Source organism: Alligator mississippiensis, chromosome 16 (assembly GCF_030867095.1).
Source record: "Alligator mississippiensis isolate rAllMis1 chromosome 16, rAllMis1, whole genome shotgun sequence".
NCBI lineage: Eukaryota > Metazoa > Chordata > Crocodylia > Alligatoridae > Alligator > Alligator mississippiensis.
This window is the reverse complement of record NC_081839.1, coordinates 19,888,339-19,904,216: the sequence shown is the minus strand read 5'-3', so window position 1 is coordinate 19,904,216 and position 15,878 is coordinate 19,888,339. Positions and strand designations below refer to the sequence as shown.

The 15,878-nt window shown below is 46.0% G+C and overlaps 1 protein-coding gene across 2 annotated transcripts in view; it reads left to right on the top strand.

Moving 5' to 3' along the window:
* Positions 1 to 835: 835 nt before the first annotated feature.
* SLC37A2 (solute carrier family 37 member 2) overlaps positions 836 to 15,878 on the top strand; it is an 86,686-nt gene continuing 71,643 nt past the window's right edge. The window contains exon 1 of one of the 2 annotated variants that reach the window (XM_006257990.4): positions 836 to 1,071. In XM_006257990.4, the coding sequence (XP_006258052.1) occupies positions 1,013 to 1,071 (59 nt within the window). In that variant the 5' untranslated portion in view covers positions 836 to 1,012. The remainder of the gene's footprint in view (positions 1,072 to 15,878) is intronic. The other variant, XM_006257989.4, reaches the window with a different exon arrangement.

The following is a 15,878-nucleotide window of genomic DNA, read 5'->3' as shown; positions in this document are numbered from 1 at the left end:
GAGGGAATTGATGCAGAGGAGTGTATAGAGGCCTGGACCTGAAGTGGATGTAGGTGCATGATCAAGGGACATGGGGTTACATTTGGGAATGGGGGAATTTGGGTATGGCTGCTGGGGGAAGCTCTATAGGTGAGGGGATCAAGCTGAAGTTGCAAGGCAAGGGTGCATACCTCACATGAAGTTAAAATGCCAGTCACAGGAATGAAACTGTGGAGGTACTTGCCACATGGAGTCACTGAATTTTGTAAGACTCAGAAAAAGACTGGCTGTTCTTACAGATAATGTGAATATCCCACATCCTCAGGGGCAATGCTTGCGAATTCCAGGTGGGGATTCTAAACCTTTGCTTCAGGGCTTTGGCCGACTATTTGACCAGGGGCTTGTCTAAGTCAGACCCATGGGGACAGATTATTCTACCCACCCCTGTGACCTGTTACACCCTCCCCGAGCCGAGGCCACGAGTGAGTGACTGTCAACTGGACTAGAGGAGGCGCTCGGGTTGGGCCAGGCCGCCAGCCTGGAGGAGTGTGGCAGGGGTCCAGTGCCTGGGCACAGCGCGGGGCGCACGGGACGCGAAAAGGGACCGGGCATAGGCGTGTGCAGCATCCGGCCCAGCGCTCCCCGCCCGGCAGGGTGTCACAGCAGCAGCGGCCGAGCGAGCTCGTTCGCCCGGTGCCACCGCAGCGCGCGCTTGTGCCTCGGGAGCAGCAGTGGCGGCAGCAGAGGAGCGCTGGGATTGAGGGGATGAGGCGGGGGCTGCAGTCCGCGGCGGGAGCGTGCGCAGTGCTCAGTGCCCAGCCTGGTCCAGCCGGCTGCTCAGGGGGGAGGCGGCCGTGGCGCGGCGCTGGGAGGGGCCGGGGCGGGGAGCGGCTGATTCATCTGTGAGTCCCGGCGCCGGGCCCCAGCGGGGCATTTAAATGTCAGCAGTCGCCTGGCGGGAGCAGCGCGGGTGTCTGCTCTGCTTGCTGCTCCCCATCGCCTCCTTGTGCAGCCGCGCTCCGGGACGGGCACCATGAGATCGTCGCTGGCTCCCGGCATCCGCCTGCTCCGCGCACTCCCCAGGGACAGCTGGTAAGTGGCGAGGCTGAGGCCCGGACGCGGAGCAGGGCTGGTCGCCGTCGGAAGGGGCCGGGCTGCGGCGGGTCCCGGCTTCGTGCGCCCGCTCCGAGCCCAGCTGGCGGCGGGGAGGGAGGCCGGGCCGCGGGGGCCGCTGTGCGCTCCCGTGGGCGCGACGGGCGGGGCGGCTGGCCCCAGGGCCAGGGCCAGGGCCAGACCTCGGCGGGGCTCGTCCGCGCTAAAACGAGGAACTGGGACCGCTTTGCGCTCTGGTGGCTCCTTTGCGCCGCAAGGCTGAACTGGGCCCTAAACCTAATCAAGGGCGCTCAAACTCCGAGCGAGGCATCCCCGGCCTAAGGAAACCCAATTCACTGCACTGCATTTGAATTTTTAAGTAGCTTGGATTAATTGGAGCGTTTGTGAGGAAACGAGTGGAATATGGAAACGCCAGTGCATCAGCTGGTGTCCAGCGAGGGAACCGGGTTTTTAACTTCTGGTTTCATTTTATGACCCTTCTTGTATTGTAAGAGAAGGAGTATATAATAGGGACTTATTATGCACTCTCTCAGGCAGTACAAGAACACAGCAGGTGATTCAACGTGAAGCTCACTACCACCATGCTGCAGAAGCTGATGGTTTAGCCAGAGGCAGAAAGGGATTAGACACATTCTTGGAGGAAAGGATCATCAATAGCTATTGAGCATGGGAGTTAGGGATACAACCTCTGAATCAGAACTTCCTAGGTCTTAAATGCTGGAGGAGGCAAATGAGAGAGGAACAGTGGGGGAAAAAACTGGTCACACCCTGTTCAGTCTCCCATTCATTCAGCATCTGCTCTCCCACTGTGTGACACTGGATACGGGGTAAGATGTACCTATGGTCTGACCCAGTAAATGGCAGTACTTATATTCTCTTAAACTCATTTTTGTGGCTTCCTAAACATCTTTAAAACTAGTGAAAAATAAAATGTGTAGTAATAATTTCGTATTTTACAGTTTCTTAAAATGTTTGCTCTGTTCGACTCCAGAGGCTGTGTATCAGAGCTAGAGAGTGCAATGGGATGTGTTGTTACATGTGGTATCTTAATACCATCCTGTTCATATTCAATCCAAGGATTATCACACTTTAAAGATTTAAGTCACGAGTGTCAGCATCTGATGTAAATTTATTAATAGTCCTGTTTTACTGCTGGGAAAATTGAGGAACAAAGAGACTCAGATACATGGTACAGCAAATTAATAGCAGATCTAAGCTTCAAAACGAGCTGCCTTGAATTTAGCTTTTTCACTGTAGCTTGGCCATATTTCTCTTTGAATGCAGTAATTTGTACTGTTTGTTGTCCATCATAATGTATAAGTATTCCAGAGAGAGAGTCTCAATATAAACTTGTAAACTTATCAACTTCTGTTTTGGCTTGTGAATGCCCCATAAATATATGGAGTAATAACATACTTTTCGCTTTTAAAGCAACATTAATCTCATCCCTCAGATTGTAACAGTTTGTGTCTCTTGCCATGTTGCTATGCCATTTTGTTGAATTTGCAGTGCTTCCTGTCGCTGTATAAGGATGCACCGGGCCATTGACTCTACTGCAGCTGTGTCAGGGATCCACAACCTTTTACTAGCATGGGTCAGTTTGTAACTTGGCCAGTACTGTGGGATACCAAAGCCGTCCCTAGGGGTGTATGGGGCCTGGGGCGTATCAGCCTGTGCGGGGCCTGGGGTGGGAGGGGTAGCAAGTGGCTGAAGCTGGTGCAGCGGGGTGGCGAGCAGCTAAAGTTGGCGGAGCGGGGAGGTGACGAGCAGCTGCAACCGGCAGCATGTGGCGGCAGCAAAGCCGGCTGCTTTCGGCAGTGGCAGTGCATGGTGGCCATGGTGAGACCTATACAGCACTGACTGCGAGGCCCCCTCCAATTCGTGCCCCTCTTCTGGGACGGCCCAGGGGATACTGTTTCTTTCTGGCTGCTCCAACAGATCCTTCTCTGTGCAGAGGGCTGCTCTCTTGCCCCTCTAATGAAGCTTCAGCACAGAAATGTGCTACTGTGAAGCATGGCAAGCCTTCCACATTTTTACAAATTCAGCTGAGGTAGTGAGGGGCATGAAGGGGCAGAAGGAGATCAGTACACATGAATGCAGAACATGGAACACAGGCTGGATCGGACATCTGGGGATTAGCACTCTGTTAGTGAAACATGGACTAGAAAACTTTTTTTGCAGGCTGGATTTCCCATTCTCTTCCTGTAGCCAAAATGCTGCTGAAGCCCCTTGGCCTTGCTGGCCAGATCCTGCCCATAGGCCATAGGTTGCTGCTTTAGATCACTATTTCTCTCTTCTCTCCTCCCTTCTTGGCTACAAGAATTGTTCTTTGAGTGGTGCTGTGTATTACAGGAAGATGCAGTCCCTGTCTCATGGGCTTGCTTTGTTTGTTTGCTGGCTTGTGCTCTACCACTTGAAGAATTCTTTGGGATCTGGAAGACCCTAAAACTTAGGCCAGTGATAGGCATACATTTGCCTGCTTGTAAATGAGATCTTGGTGGCTGCAGCTGCAGAAGTAGATATCTGCAATTGTCATTATCCTCTGTTTTTGGGGAGCAGAGAAAGCATTTAAAGTTAATGGAAAGAAGACTTTTATGTTCACTTAAGTCTGAAAAATTGAATTGATCTTAAGCACCAATGTTCTCTGAACATCCTGTAAGGGCTCACATCATCATCAGGGGATCTTAGCTCATCTGCCTAAAGAAAAATGTTTTCCTCATTTTGTAACTTTAGACTGGAGGGGGGAAGGGGGAAGGAGAGGCTTGTGGAAGCATTTTTATGCTTTCTGAATGGTCAAAGGAAACTGAAGTTGCTACAGTGTCCAGTCCGATCCATACAGGGGGGCTGGACCCAATGATCTGTAAGGTTTCTTCCAGCCCCTAACAACTATGAAACTATGGAGGCTCCCCACAACATGAACACACACACACACACTTTTTCATGGGTCAATTTGTAACTTGACCAGTACTGGGGGTGGGGGGGTGGAAGGGGTGCATGGTAGATCTTCGGGTACCAAAAAGTAATCTTCACCATAAAAAGGTTGGAGACCACAGCTTTACAAGGAATCCTCTTTAAATAAAGAGAAGCATCATTCCTCCTAAGTCTACTTTCCTGAAGAGCTTCTGCTTAGAACCTTGCTGGTTACATCTCTTTAGCCCAATCAAACTTAGCCTAGTTCTTTGCCTCTACACACTTATTACCACACTGACTTGATGCCCATGAAATCCAGTGCTAATCACCAGGATAACATTTATGCTTGGGATTATTTTAATTGTAGCAACAAGTTATGTCAAATAACATTCATGGGGTGGTTCAGATGAAATATAGTTAGGTACAAAACCTTTCATCCTGGCATCATCACAGCAAAAGTGTACTTTATGGAGTTTTGTCCATTTGTGGATTGGTTATCTAGTTAAAACTCCTGATGGACTGAAACTACAGAATCTGTTTCTGGCTCTCAGTGGTGACTGCTAAGGAATTACATACCATGGACATGACACTCTCATTTGCTTGCCATTTAGGTGGTTTCTAGGGCTGTGCAAAATTTTGACAGACGTTTCATTTTGAAGGTGTTTCAAGCCTGGAGCACTGAAACTGAAACAAAACACAAGGCTTTGAAACAGCTTTGAAATGAAATGAGGGCACTTGAAACATTTAAATTTCAAAGGGTTTCAAGTTTTGAAGCCGGGCTTGCAGGGAAATACAAACTAAGGAGAAGGAGGGGGAAGAGGGGGGAGGAACTGCTCTGATATTGACATGTGTAGCTGGCAGTGACTGTGATCCTTCCCTGAGGTCCCTTCCAATCCCAGTGACCTGGGAGAAGGACAGAGAAGGAGCATAAATGCATTGTTTGAAATTAGCTTTGTCAGCTGTGCCTTTGTCATCTTTCTGAGTTGTGTCCTCTAGCAGCGTCAGGAAGGCTCTCACTTCCTACTTGCTAGTCTGTTCCTAGCAAGTGGGATCCAATTCTTTCCAAAATACCCCAATACCCTTTCCTAATCCATTCCTTTCAATTTATTCCTGCCCCAAAATCCTCTTTTTGTTTTTTTTTATTCTCTGTAATTCTTTCTCCACATAAAAGAAATCTGTGTTTTCCCTGATAGTCTGCATTGACTGTGCAGGAAAGTACAACATATATTGCAGAACATATATTTATATGTTTATATCACACTGTCTCCCACCCCATTCTCATTAAAAAGCTAGGTGACTGTGGTATTGATGCCTACACAGTCAGATGGGTCACAAATTGGCTGAGGGGCCGTACTCAGAGAGTGGTGGTAGACGGGTCATATTCAACCTGGAGGGATATGAGCAGTGGAGTCCCCCAGGGCTTGGTCCTTGGGCCCGCACTGTTAAATTTCTTTGTTAGTGACTTGGACGAGGGGGTGAAAAGCACCCTGTTTAAATTCATGGATGACACCAAGATTTGGGGTGAGGTGGGCACGCCAGAAGGGAGGGACAGGTTACAGGGGTGGGCAAATGAGAATAGGATGGGATTCAATACTGACAAGTGCAGGGTGCTGCACTTGGGCAGTAGGAACCAGCAGCATACCTATAGCCCATAAGGCTTAGGTTGTCCTCTTGAGGCACCTACTTAGAGTGGGTCCCATGAAGGGGTCCAAGAACCTACAGGGTTTAGTAGGGTCCATTAGGACCATGACTGAGTTGAAGCTCAAGGGCAGCCTCCCTATATATTATCTTTTCCGGCAAGATGTGGTGACAGGCAAGAAGAGAAGGTGCCCGTGGCCTCCACAGCAGCTACCATGTCTGCTGTTTTCATCTCCCTGTGCCTTCACACTCACACATCCTGAGTTTTGCTCTGAACAGTTTGAGGTGCAGTTTTCCAGGAACCCCTGTCCCAATCTCCTTGAAACCTGACAGGCTTCATGGCCTCAGAAGGGGCTACCCACCCCAGAGCTGGTCTGACTTCCTAGTATAGTGTATGAACCACACTCTGCAGATCAGGCATTATCTATTCTAAACCTTTCTCTGGTGCTCCTTTTGGTGTGCCCCTTTGGGCAGCTATGAGGGGGAAGATGCATTGGACCAGGAGGAAGAGAGCCAGCAAGAGGGGGTGTGGCTCAGTGATGTGGCTGCTGGCCAGCAAGGGAAGGGGCCTGGGTTCTAACTTGGAGCCTTGCTCCCACTGAGGGGCAGGGCTAGAACTCTGGTTTCCAGGCATGTGGCTTAGCCAGTTGGCTATTGGTGGGGGGCTTCATACATTTTAGCACCATTCTGTTGCTGGTGCATGCAGAGTAGAATACCTACCTGTGCGTAACAAAAAATGCCATCTAGATGACAAGAAATGGGCATTTAGATGACCTGGTAGCAATAGTCCACCATTAAGATATTGTAACTGCTATTTTTGTCCAGTGATACTGTTCTCATGGATCATATATCTTTATACTGATTTAGTGGAACCTTTTAAGTTACCAGGAGTAAGCCCCATGAACCTCTGCTGCTGCCTTGGTCTGCTGATCAGATGAATTTGTCCTGCAGCTTAAGTAGTCCACTAATGCCTTGTTATATCTGAGCAGTCAGTATGGTAGAGACAATATCTTTTATTAGACCAACTAGATAGTTGCAATTTTTTTTTCTTTATTTGCAAGCTTTTGGGCTCATGCACCCTTCTTCGGGCAAAGGAAAATGCGAAGATTATAAAATTTCACCCAGGTAGAAATAAAACTTCATATTACACAGGAGAGGTGGAGGTAGGTATAAGTTCTCCTGTGTGGAAAAGTTCATTTATGCAAATTAGGCTCAGATAAAAGTTGGAGCTGTCTGTTTACCTCAAAGGTGTCTGATGGCAAGCAGGATGTTGAATTTTGCTTCTTTCCTATTAAGCTGTTTCATATTTTACAGGAGGACTGGTGATGGAAAGGTTCTCCTGGGGAAGGAAGTTCTGTTGTGAATTATGAAGTTTTCATTTCAAAATGGCTAATTACGATATCTTCATTTGCCTGAGGAAGAGCATGAGAGCCTAAAAGCTTGAAAATAAAGAATTTTTTTGCAAATAGTTGGTCTAATAAAAGATACCGCCTCTACCACACTGACCGCTTTTGCTTTTAGACAAACACCAACTTTCATTGGTGTACCTGATTGATTGCCTTTCCTAGCCTCATGCATTGGTTCAGTGCTGGACAATTGTATAACTGTAGGAATTTATTTTTTTTTAACTCTCCCACCATTTATGCTGGTGAAACTTGGCTGACAATAGCCAGAGGTGTGGATGTGTTGTTTGTGTTGCCTTTTAGTGCTGAGCTCACAAAGCAAGAAGTGGCACTAGGAGAGTGGTTGCTTTTTTTCTCATATTAAAACTTGGGGATAAACAAAAGAGCCTGGGGTGAGAGAATTAGCTAGACGTAGAAGAACGCTAGATGCAGAGAGGTACAGTATGATATCTAAAAATTCCGGGGAGGGATGAAAACCTCACTTGAAGTTACAAAGGCAAGGGAGCAAAGGGGAATAGAAAAAATACTGTCCTGAAGGGAAAGTGAAGGGTAAGTGTAAAAAGAGATGATTAAGTAGTGGCGCCAGTATCTCTTCATCCTCTGCCGCAGGTGTGTTAAACTCATTTAGACCTGCAGGCCCCACAGGGGTGTTAAACTCATTTGGCCCTGCAGGCCAGATGAGTGCCTTTAGTGATGGGGTGAGCAGTAGCAGCTTAGGCCCCTTTCATAGATTCATAGATGTTAGGGTCGGAAGGGACCTCAATAGATCATCGAGTCCGACTCCCTGCAGAAGCAGGAAAGAGTGCTGGGTCTAGATGACCCCAGCTAGATACTCATCACTAGTTCCACGGACACAGTGGCTCTAGCAGCTGCAAGGGTTAGCACCACCATTGCTTGCCCTACACTGCAGAACTGCACTCCTTCATGGAAATTTTGACCAGGGAATTTGACATTGGAGCAACTGGCAGTGGCAGCAACCGTGGGTATCCATGGAGATATTAACCCAGAAATTCAGCTGCAACAGTAACCTTCCAGGTGGTGTGTGTGCCAATAAACTGACTCTGGTTACCATGGGGTTAATGCTACCATTGCTCTCCCTGCCACTGAATTTCCCTCCAGAAAGTTAGTCTTCCAGATTGTGAGATCCAGCCTGCAGGACATATGCTTGATATCTTTTCTGTATCATACTGATGGGATCCATTATCACTTTACACATCCTACCTATGGGTGTATCAGTGGGGACTGGGACCACTTGGGATAATGACTCCCATGCCACACTGGAAGAGAATACTTCTTCCTCTGCACCCTATGCAATTTACTATTTGTCAGAATGGAGGCAGTGACCACAGATGTTGTGTAAGAGCTGGAGGGATGTACCTCAAGACCTCATTCTGAAGTGAAAACCGGCCTCTATGGAGGAAGATGACCTGCTGTAGCAGAAATGAGACTTATGACCTTGCAGGGCTGGACCACATTCTCCATTGCTAACTAAGATGGAGCCAGAAACTGGGAAGATGGTGGGGACCAAGTTTTTCTTCCTTTTCATTTGACAATCAAAGGGGATAACATAAACTAGGAGGTAGAGCAGATGGCAAGGATTCAATTTATGCTCCTAGCTTTGACACACTTATTTTGTGACCTGTTATTAATATGGGTTGAACTGCCATCATCATGGCATATGGATGCCTTGCAGAAATCATCCTCTGACCCAGTTTCCCCTGTTGAAACTGGGAATGAAACTCACCACACACAGTCTGTGAGGTGCTCTGAAACCCTTGAGTGGAAGAGGCTGTAAAAAGGTACTGTGAGGAATTTAGGGACAGGTCTACTTTGGGCACTTGCAGATATAAAAACATTGCTTGGAGGGGTAGACTTTCTTTATATCATACTTGTACCAAGAAAAATCCTTGTGTTGTGGTTGTATAGAATATAATTATTTTTCCTGCTATGGGCTAAGCATGGGCAAGTCCTTACACTATGCAGGCAGGTGTAAGACTACACACATGTGCCTATTCTGGGTGAGCAAGTGTGTTTAAGTCACAAAAACATGGACAGCCAGAAACCTACAACTAATGGGAGTTAGATGCAGGAGGACCCTCTGATGCCTTAGTTCCAGTAACTATAGTGCTCTAATCCCCACACCGCACATTGGGCATTAGCCACGCTGCTCTCTGGTGTTCCTTTTGAGGCTGCCCCCTTGGACAGCTAAGAGAGATGCAGAGGAAAAACTAGGGGATGTGTGACCTGCCATGGCAGCAGCCCTGAGCTGTAGCCTAGGTCCTTGAACCTAATAAGGCAAAAACTTCCCTACTGCTCTGCCTCCAATAACTATTAAATACTTCAAGGTGAGGGCCTAGGATAACACTTAATCTGTTATCAGAGCACTATGCTAGGAAATCAGAGATGCAAGTTCAAACCTACTCTGAGTAAGGCGGGGTGGGGGAGGAGGAGAGCTAGAACTCGGATCTTCTGCTTCTTGCCCTAGCTAAAACATGGAACATTGAGGCTAAAACATGGAAAGGTAGACCAGCTTACTATGGGTTGTTGTAAAGTCTATGTCACTGGAAGTCAACTAAAATTAGGAGTTTCTCAGAGAGATACTATGATTCAACCACAGCTTTTGGACTTGAACTGAGAAAGTCCTATGGCTTGGGTTCTACAAGAATTCACAATTGTCCCTTCTGTTCTTAAAAAGAGTGGGTGTGTCTAGATGAGCGTGCATGTGCTGTTTGCAGTACTGCAAACCTGTCTGCAGTGCCACAAACTGCACACATGCATGTGTTTGCTGTACCATTAATTTGCAGTGTGGTGTTTTTTTGTTTTTTGGGGATTTTTTTGACACCAGGAGATCCCAGTGTCAAAAAAAACAAACAAAAAAGCTGGCAAAGAGAAGCAGGGCAGTGCACGTGGCAGCAGCATGCAATGCCCCAAACTGGAGCCTGGCTGGCTAGAGCCACACTCCAGCTGCTGGCCAGGCTCTGTGTGCCAGGATCACTATCGCTGCAGCCCTGGGGGCCCCCCAGGATCCCAGGTAAGGCTGCTAGGGTCAGGTCAGATGCTGGCCCCAGTGTCCCCTACCTTACCCAGGTAACTTGCCACATGCCAGAGCGTGTGTTCAAGGGTGTTTCCCAGGAAAAGTAGCAGTGGCACAAATATGTGTTGCTGCTATTTGTCTCTGGGGAAATGCGCATTCCTGCTCATGGGGATATACCCAGTCTGTGAGCAGTCAGAGGGGCTTGGACAGAAGTTACACATAAACCGGTTTAAGTGATCAGAAACTGGTTTAAACCTGTAACAGAACAGAAATTCAGTGCACATAAACCAGTTTCAAAATGGCTGAAACTGGTTTAAGATAAACCTGGTTGAATGTAGTATCAGACTTAACTGATCACAAACCAGTTTATTGGAAAAGGAAGTGAATACACAGCCCATGCTGGTTATGTGCCAGAGAGTCATGCTTTAGTGCTCTCCAGCTTCTGGCTCGAGTCACTGCAGGCATGGAGCTGCATTTTCTGAATCAAAAGTGAATGTCTGTTCATTTGCTTATTGATTCAATTTTTGCAGCTTTGACTAACCTGCAAAGACTGAATCAATTCAGCCTCGGACTTTTTGACTGTCTGTACTTAGCCAGGAACAGCAGCCTAGGAAACTGGACATCTACTGAAGTGCAGCTGATGCAAGGAGTACACACAGTTCCTATGCCAGTTGTTTATCTAGAGCAGATTCCTCTTCTGACTCAGAAATTCTAGTGGGTAGTGGAAGGAGTGTCAGCATTTCCTTCAGGTGAAGTGAAAAAAAATTACAAAATGACTAAGTAAGTTTCTAATGTCACATGAGGAGTCAATGGAAAAGTCTCCATGTGAGGAAATTTTCACTCAGACCCTGCTGTATACAGCATATGCAGAGGCCCAGCCAAGGATAGAATGAGACAGACAGTCACAGGACCAGGCTTTTAAGCATGGTCATCAAGAGAGAGAACCATCTTCCGCAGAGACAGTACTCTGGCAAACCAGCCAGATAAAGCTAGACATAGAATAGGGGAGCAGTCACAGGTAGACAGGATTCATCCAATTCATACTAAGGTGGTTGAATTTTCCCCCTCACTATCTCTGGGGACATAAAGTTTGGAAAGAGGGTGCCAAATAGTGTCGATCAGGAGACCCCAAAAAACAAGGGCCACAGAATCTCGTTTGCAGTTTTGCCAAACTCCATGTTCTGTTCTTCCATTTCCTTTACACGTTTGTTCTTGGTATCCAAATTAATATCTGTCGGAAAAGACCATGAGCTTTTCCCCTCCTTTGTTCCTCACTGCATCTCCAAATCATTGCTACTAAACATTAGGCAACATAATAACTAATTATATATTAGTTCAGGAGACACATTTGTCATTTTGGTCCATTGAGTTGCTGGCCCCAGGCTTCCAGTTCAAGCCTATGAAGCATTCACAGCAGCTTTCTACAGGTTGGTGCAGAGAGGTTTTACAGAAATTGGGCAAAATCTGGAAGTGAGCCTTCCCCCTCACCTTCCAGTGTGAGCTACTTCAGTTTTTATGAAATTGGTTTTACTTCTGCTTAAGAGCACTGTCTTAAGCAAAAGAATAATAAAAAAAGGAACTAGAAGGTCTGGAAAAGGGAAAGCAGAGACCCATGGAGGGTGGACAGGGAAGACAACATGGAGTATGTACATGGCAGCAGAAGCCTAGCACCATTCCTTTGATCTTGCAGTGCTTGATTAAGATATATAGTATAACTACTTTAGAAGCGTGAGCAGGAGTGGAGCTCAGTGGAACGGGTGTCTAAGAGGAAACTAGAGGCTCAATGAGCAGCGGTGAAATACAAGAGTTTGACTGACCTGGAATATCCTGTTGTGGGTATCTCAATACAAGATGGGGAAAAGCAACTTGGAAACACCTGTGTGCAAAGCAGAGCATACAGAGTTAATAGATTTGTAGGGGAAGGACCTGAAACCAACATTATGACCAAAGTCTTATGAGTATTTGATAATCATGTGTGTAATACTTGTGAGTATTTGATAATCATGATTTCATGTTTCTCATGGAAAGCACAAAATTAGGCATTTTCCATAACCCCCCCCCCCCCCAAAACTGTGGGCTCCATGATTTTGGTGGGCTGCTTGTTGCAAAAAGATAAACTTATTGGCAAGCAGAGAAAAGGGTGGGAAGCCCTGCAATCTTGGATCATGGTAGAGGGGCAAGTGGAGTGAGAGGGAGCAGATTAGAAACTGATCCTGTGACATAGGCTCTGTACATACAGGTGCCGGCCTGGGGCCAGTCAGGGAAGCAACAGGGTTTTGGTGCCAACTTTTAAGCAGCCAGAGGCATGCTGCTACAACAGGGGTTGGCAAAATCTGATGTATGGGTCAGATGCGGCCTGCCAAGGCATTGTGTCCAGCCCACAGCAGGTCCCTTTGTCCTGCCTGGCCTAGGTACAGGGTGGTGAGGGGGGATGAAGCCCAGTGCAGGCTTTGGTGAATGCAGCCAGTCCCACTGCAGGGTTGGGAGTGACTAGACTTTTTTTCCCAGCAGCCCTAGCAGTGGCTCCTTCAGGCCCCACTGCCCAGGCACCCTGAACTGTCTGCCCCACACCCAAGGCCATGGATGCCAGATAGAGTGGGTGGGTCCATGAAGACTGGCTGGGACCTGCAGGGGCAGGGCATGTGGGCGGGGAACAGCATCCAGGATTGGGATGGGCAGGTGGGGCCAGGGATCAGGATCACTGTGCGGTGACAGCACAGGGCCGGGGCCTGGGGCACAGCTGCAATCTGCTCCCTGTGTGCCCCTGCAATGGGCACCACTTCTGCCAGCAGGGACTTGTGGGAAGTGGATCATAGCTCTGCCCCGCCCACCCACCCATCCCACTCCCAGACTAGTATTGACAGACACTTAGGGTACCTATACTTGTGCTCTGGGGTGAGGAGGGCGTTTTAATTAGAGCAGCTCTCAGGAGCCACTCTAATTAAAATGCCACAGCCTCTCAAGTATTCAGTATCCTGTGTTTCAAAATGGCCGTGGGGGGTGCTTTAATTAAAGCTCAGTCAACAAGTTCTAATTAAAGTGCCCCAACTGCCATTCTGAAATGCAGGATGCTGAATATGTGAGACTGCAGCACGCTGCTCCAATGTGTTCTAATCAGCATGCATTGGAGCACATGTATAGGCACCCTTAGAGTCCAAGGTGCTCATGAAGTGAAAGGCTACTGCGGAGGCTGAAGGTCAGAGCAAGAAACACGCAACCAGGTCCTTGATCTTTAAAAGGACCATGGAAAGCAACATGGCAAGGCAAGAAGCACCATTTTCCCTCATGGAGGATTTTGTGGTGTTGAACATTCTGCTAGAGAAACCTGATCACACTAAGTTAAGGGACTACCTGAACCAAAATGTGAAACATGCTGGCAGTTTTCCATATGCAAACAAGTGTTACCAAGACTATTTCCTTGCAGTGATTGCTTCATATGTACAGTCCACAAAGTCTGCATTGGCAGAGTATAAAACCCTTCTCTATTGTGGCTGATGAAGCCACCAACCCTCAAGATAACTGTGTTGCACATTTCATTTGTACCTAGGAGCTTGACAGACTGGGACCTGCCTGTTTTTCAAACAGAGCTGGTCCACATCATATTTGTCATTTTTTTTCTACTGTGGCACAAGCTGTAGTGAAGGCAGTTGTCAACTATGGCTTAGCATTTAACAAGATCTCAGCATTTCTGTCCAACAATGTGCAAGGCTTTCTCTGATGTGCTCCAAGGAATGCTGCCAAATTGAATTCAAGTTGCTTGTAATGAGCACATCCTGTCTTTTAGTAAGTAGTATCTGGGGTAGGCAGTTCCCTGATGTAGATAGCCTGGCATCCTCCTTCAAGAAAGCTTTCAAACACTGTCCAACCTGTAAGTTCTGGTACGTGTTGTCCCTCACCAGTCAAAGTGGGGACCCACATGCAACTGTGTTGCTATCACCAGAGCCTGTGTTCACAAGGTGGAATTCATGGTTCAACACGGTCTGTTGCTACGTCAAGCATATGCATCGTTACCAGCAGTTTGTGAGCGAGGAGTTGGAAATTACACCTGGCTCATAGTGCAAGCTTAAGATATGGCAGTTCACCATGGAGGGCCTGAGCACTGTCTATCTGATCGGGAGTGGGGTGGGGAGGAAGAGGGGAGAGGGGAAAGTTTGGGCACCACAGCTGTAGTCCGTAAGTCATCCTTTCTCTCTTGATTCAGATTGTGGCCATCTTTAGTTGGGAAAAGATTTTCCTTTTTGGGAAAGACTCTTCACCATCTATCACCAACTAGAATTCAGACCCTATAAAGGAAGCAACACCAGAAGCTGTGCAAATGGCATATGTTAAGCCTGCAATACCAGAGTGGATTGGTTTAAAATTATAATTTAAATCAGTAAGCCAAAAGCCCAGTTTAAATGTTTTTAGTAACTTTCTCATTGTGTTTGTTTGTGTATATATATTTGCTTTTTAAAGAAAGATGTATTTTCATTGGTTGATTAAAAAAACACTGTATTTAGTTGTAAATGGAGATGTTTTAGTTATTATACAGTAGATTTGTTACATATGTTTCCTAGGTACACAAATTATGTGTGTAGATATGTCATATATATATATAGCTTAACACACACACACATATATGTAGAGCTTGACATACTTGGATTGTTAGAAATCCTATAATTTAGTATGCTATTAAATGGTAAAATATACATTGTTTATTTATTAGATGATTACATTTTTGCTTATATTTGTATCAAGCTGCATTAAGATGGCAACTTGAATTTAATTTAAACACACAAAACCAGCTTGTCAGATTTATTGAACAAAACTGTAATGGTTTGGATACAGAAAGCTTTTAAAATCAAAATGTGCAAATTTGAAACTAACTTCTTAAACACTGGTATTAACTGTTATAGTATTTATAATATCAGAAGTATGGACTATGGTTAGATTGTGAATTAAACCAATTATTTAAAGTCACCCTGGGGAAAAATTTCTAAAATGCCTAGGTAAAAGTAATTTGAGCTTAAGTTCTTACTTGCCTAGTTCTCTTTAAAATAGACAGTCTTTTTTAACCTAGGCTGTTTTGAAAAAAATTACCCCCTTTCAAGGTTTAGAATTTATAAACCTTGAAAGGGGGTAATTGCTGCTATATTTATGTACTGAAAGAGAAAAACATGCTTTCCTGCTTTTTCAATTCCCAATCCATTTCTCAGGTTTGAATGAACCAGAACAAATGAAGAACAAACTGTGTTCCAGGTGCTTTGCTAGTGATGTCCATCAGTTCAGTGGTGTGATTTTCTTTAAAACATCTTCAGCAAACATGTACTGCTTGAATGGTTCACCTCTAGTCCTGGCATTTATTATGATTGGCATGCTTGATGAGTGATTAGTAGATGCACATATCACTGAAGCATTTTCGTCTTGGGCAGTTATCTACCCTGGTACTTTGTGTTAAGACTATTGGCAGGAAATTGAGGTGGAGTGAATGCTTGATCTAGCTGTCCCTTTACTGCTTGCAGTTTAACTTTTTACTGTTGCGTATTTCTTGCTTTAATGTTTTTTGAAGTTCTTTCCAAATTTCAACAGCATCTGCAATATAGCAGCAATCTTTCTGTAGTTTGTCCAAGATATTTTCTATATGCCATATCTCTTTAGTCCAATATTGATTACTTTAGCTGTGATATTTTCATCAGTTTGATTTTATTTACAGATGGTCATTGGAATAGGCCAGTTCTTAATAAGTTTAGAGTAGTACAAGTAGTACAGGCCAAATTCTCTTGCAAGAAGAGACATAAAAGATCATGATTTGTCTCCCCAGG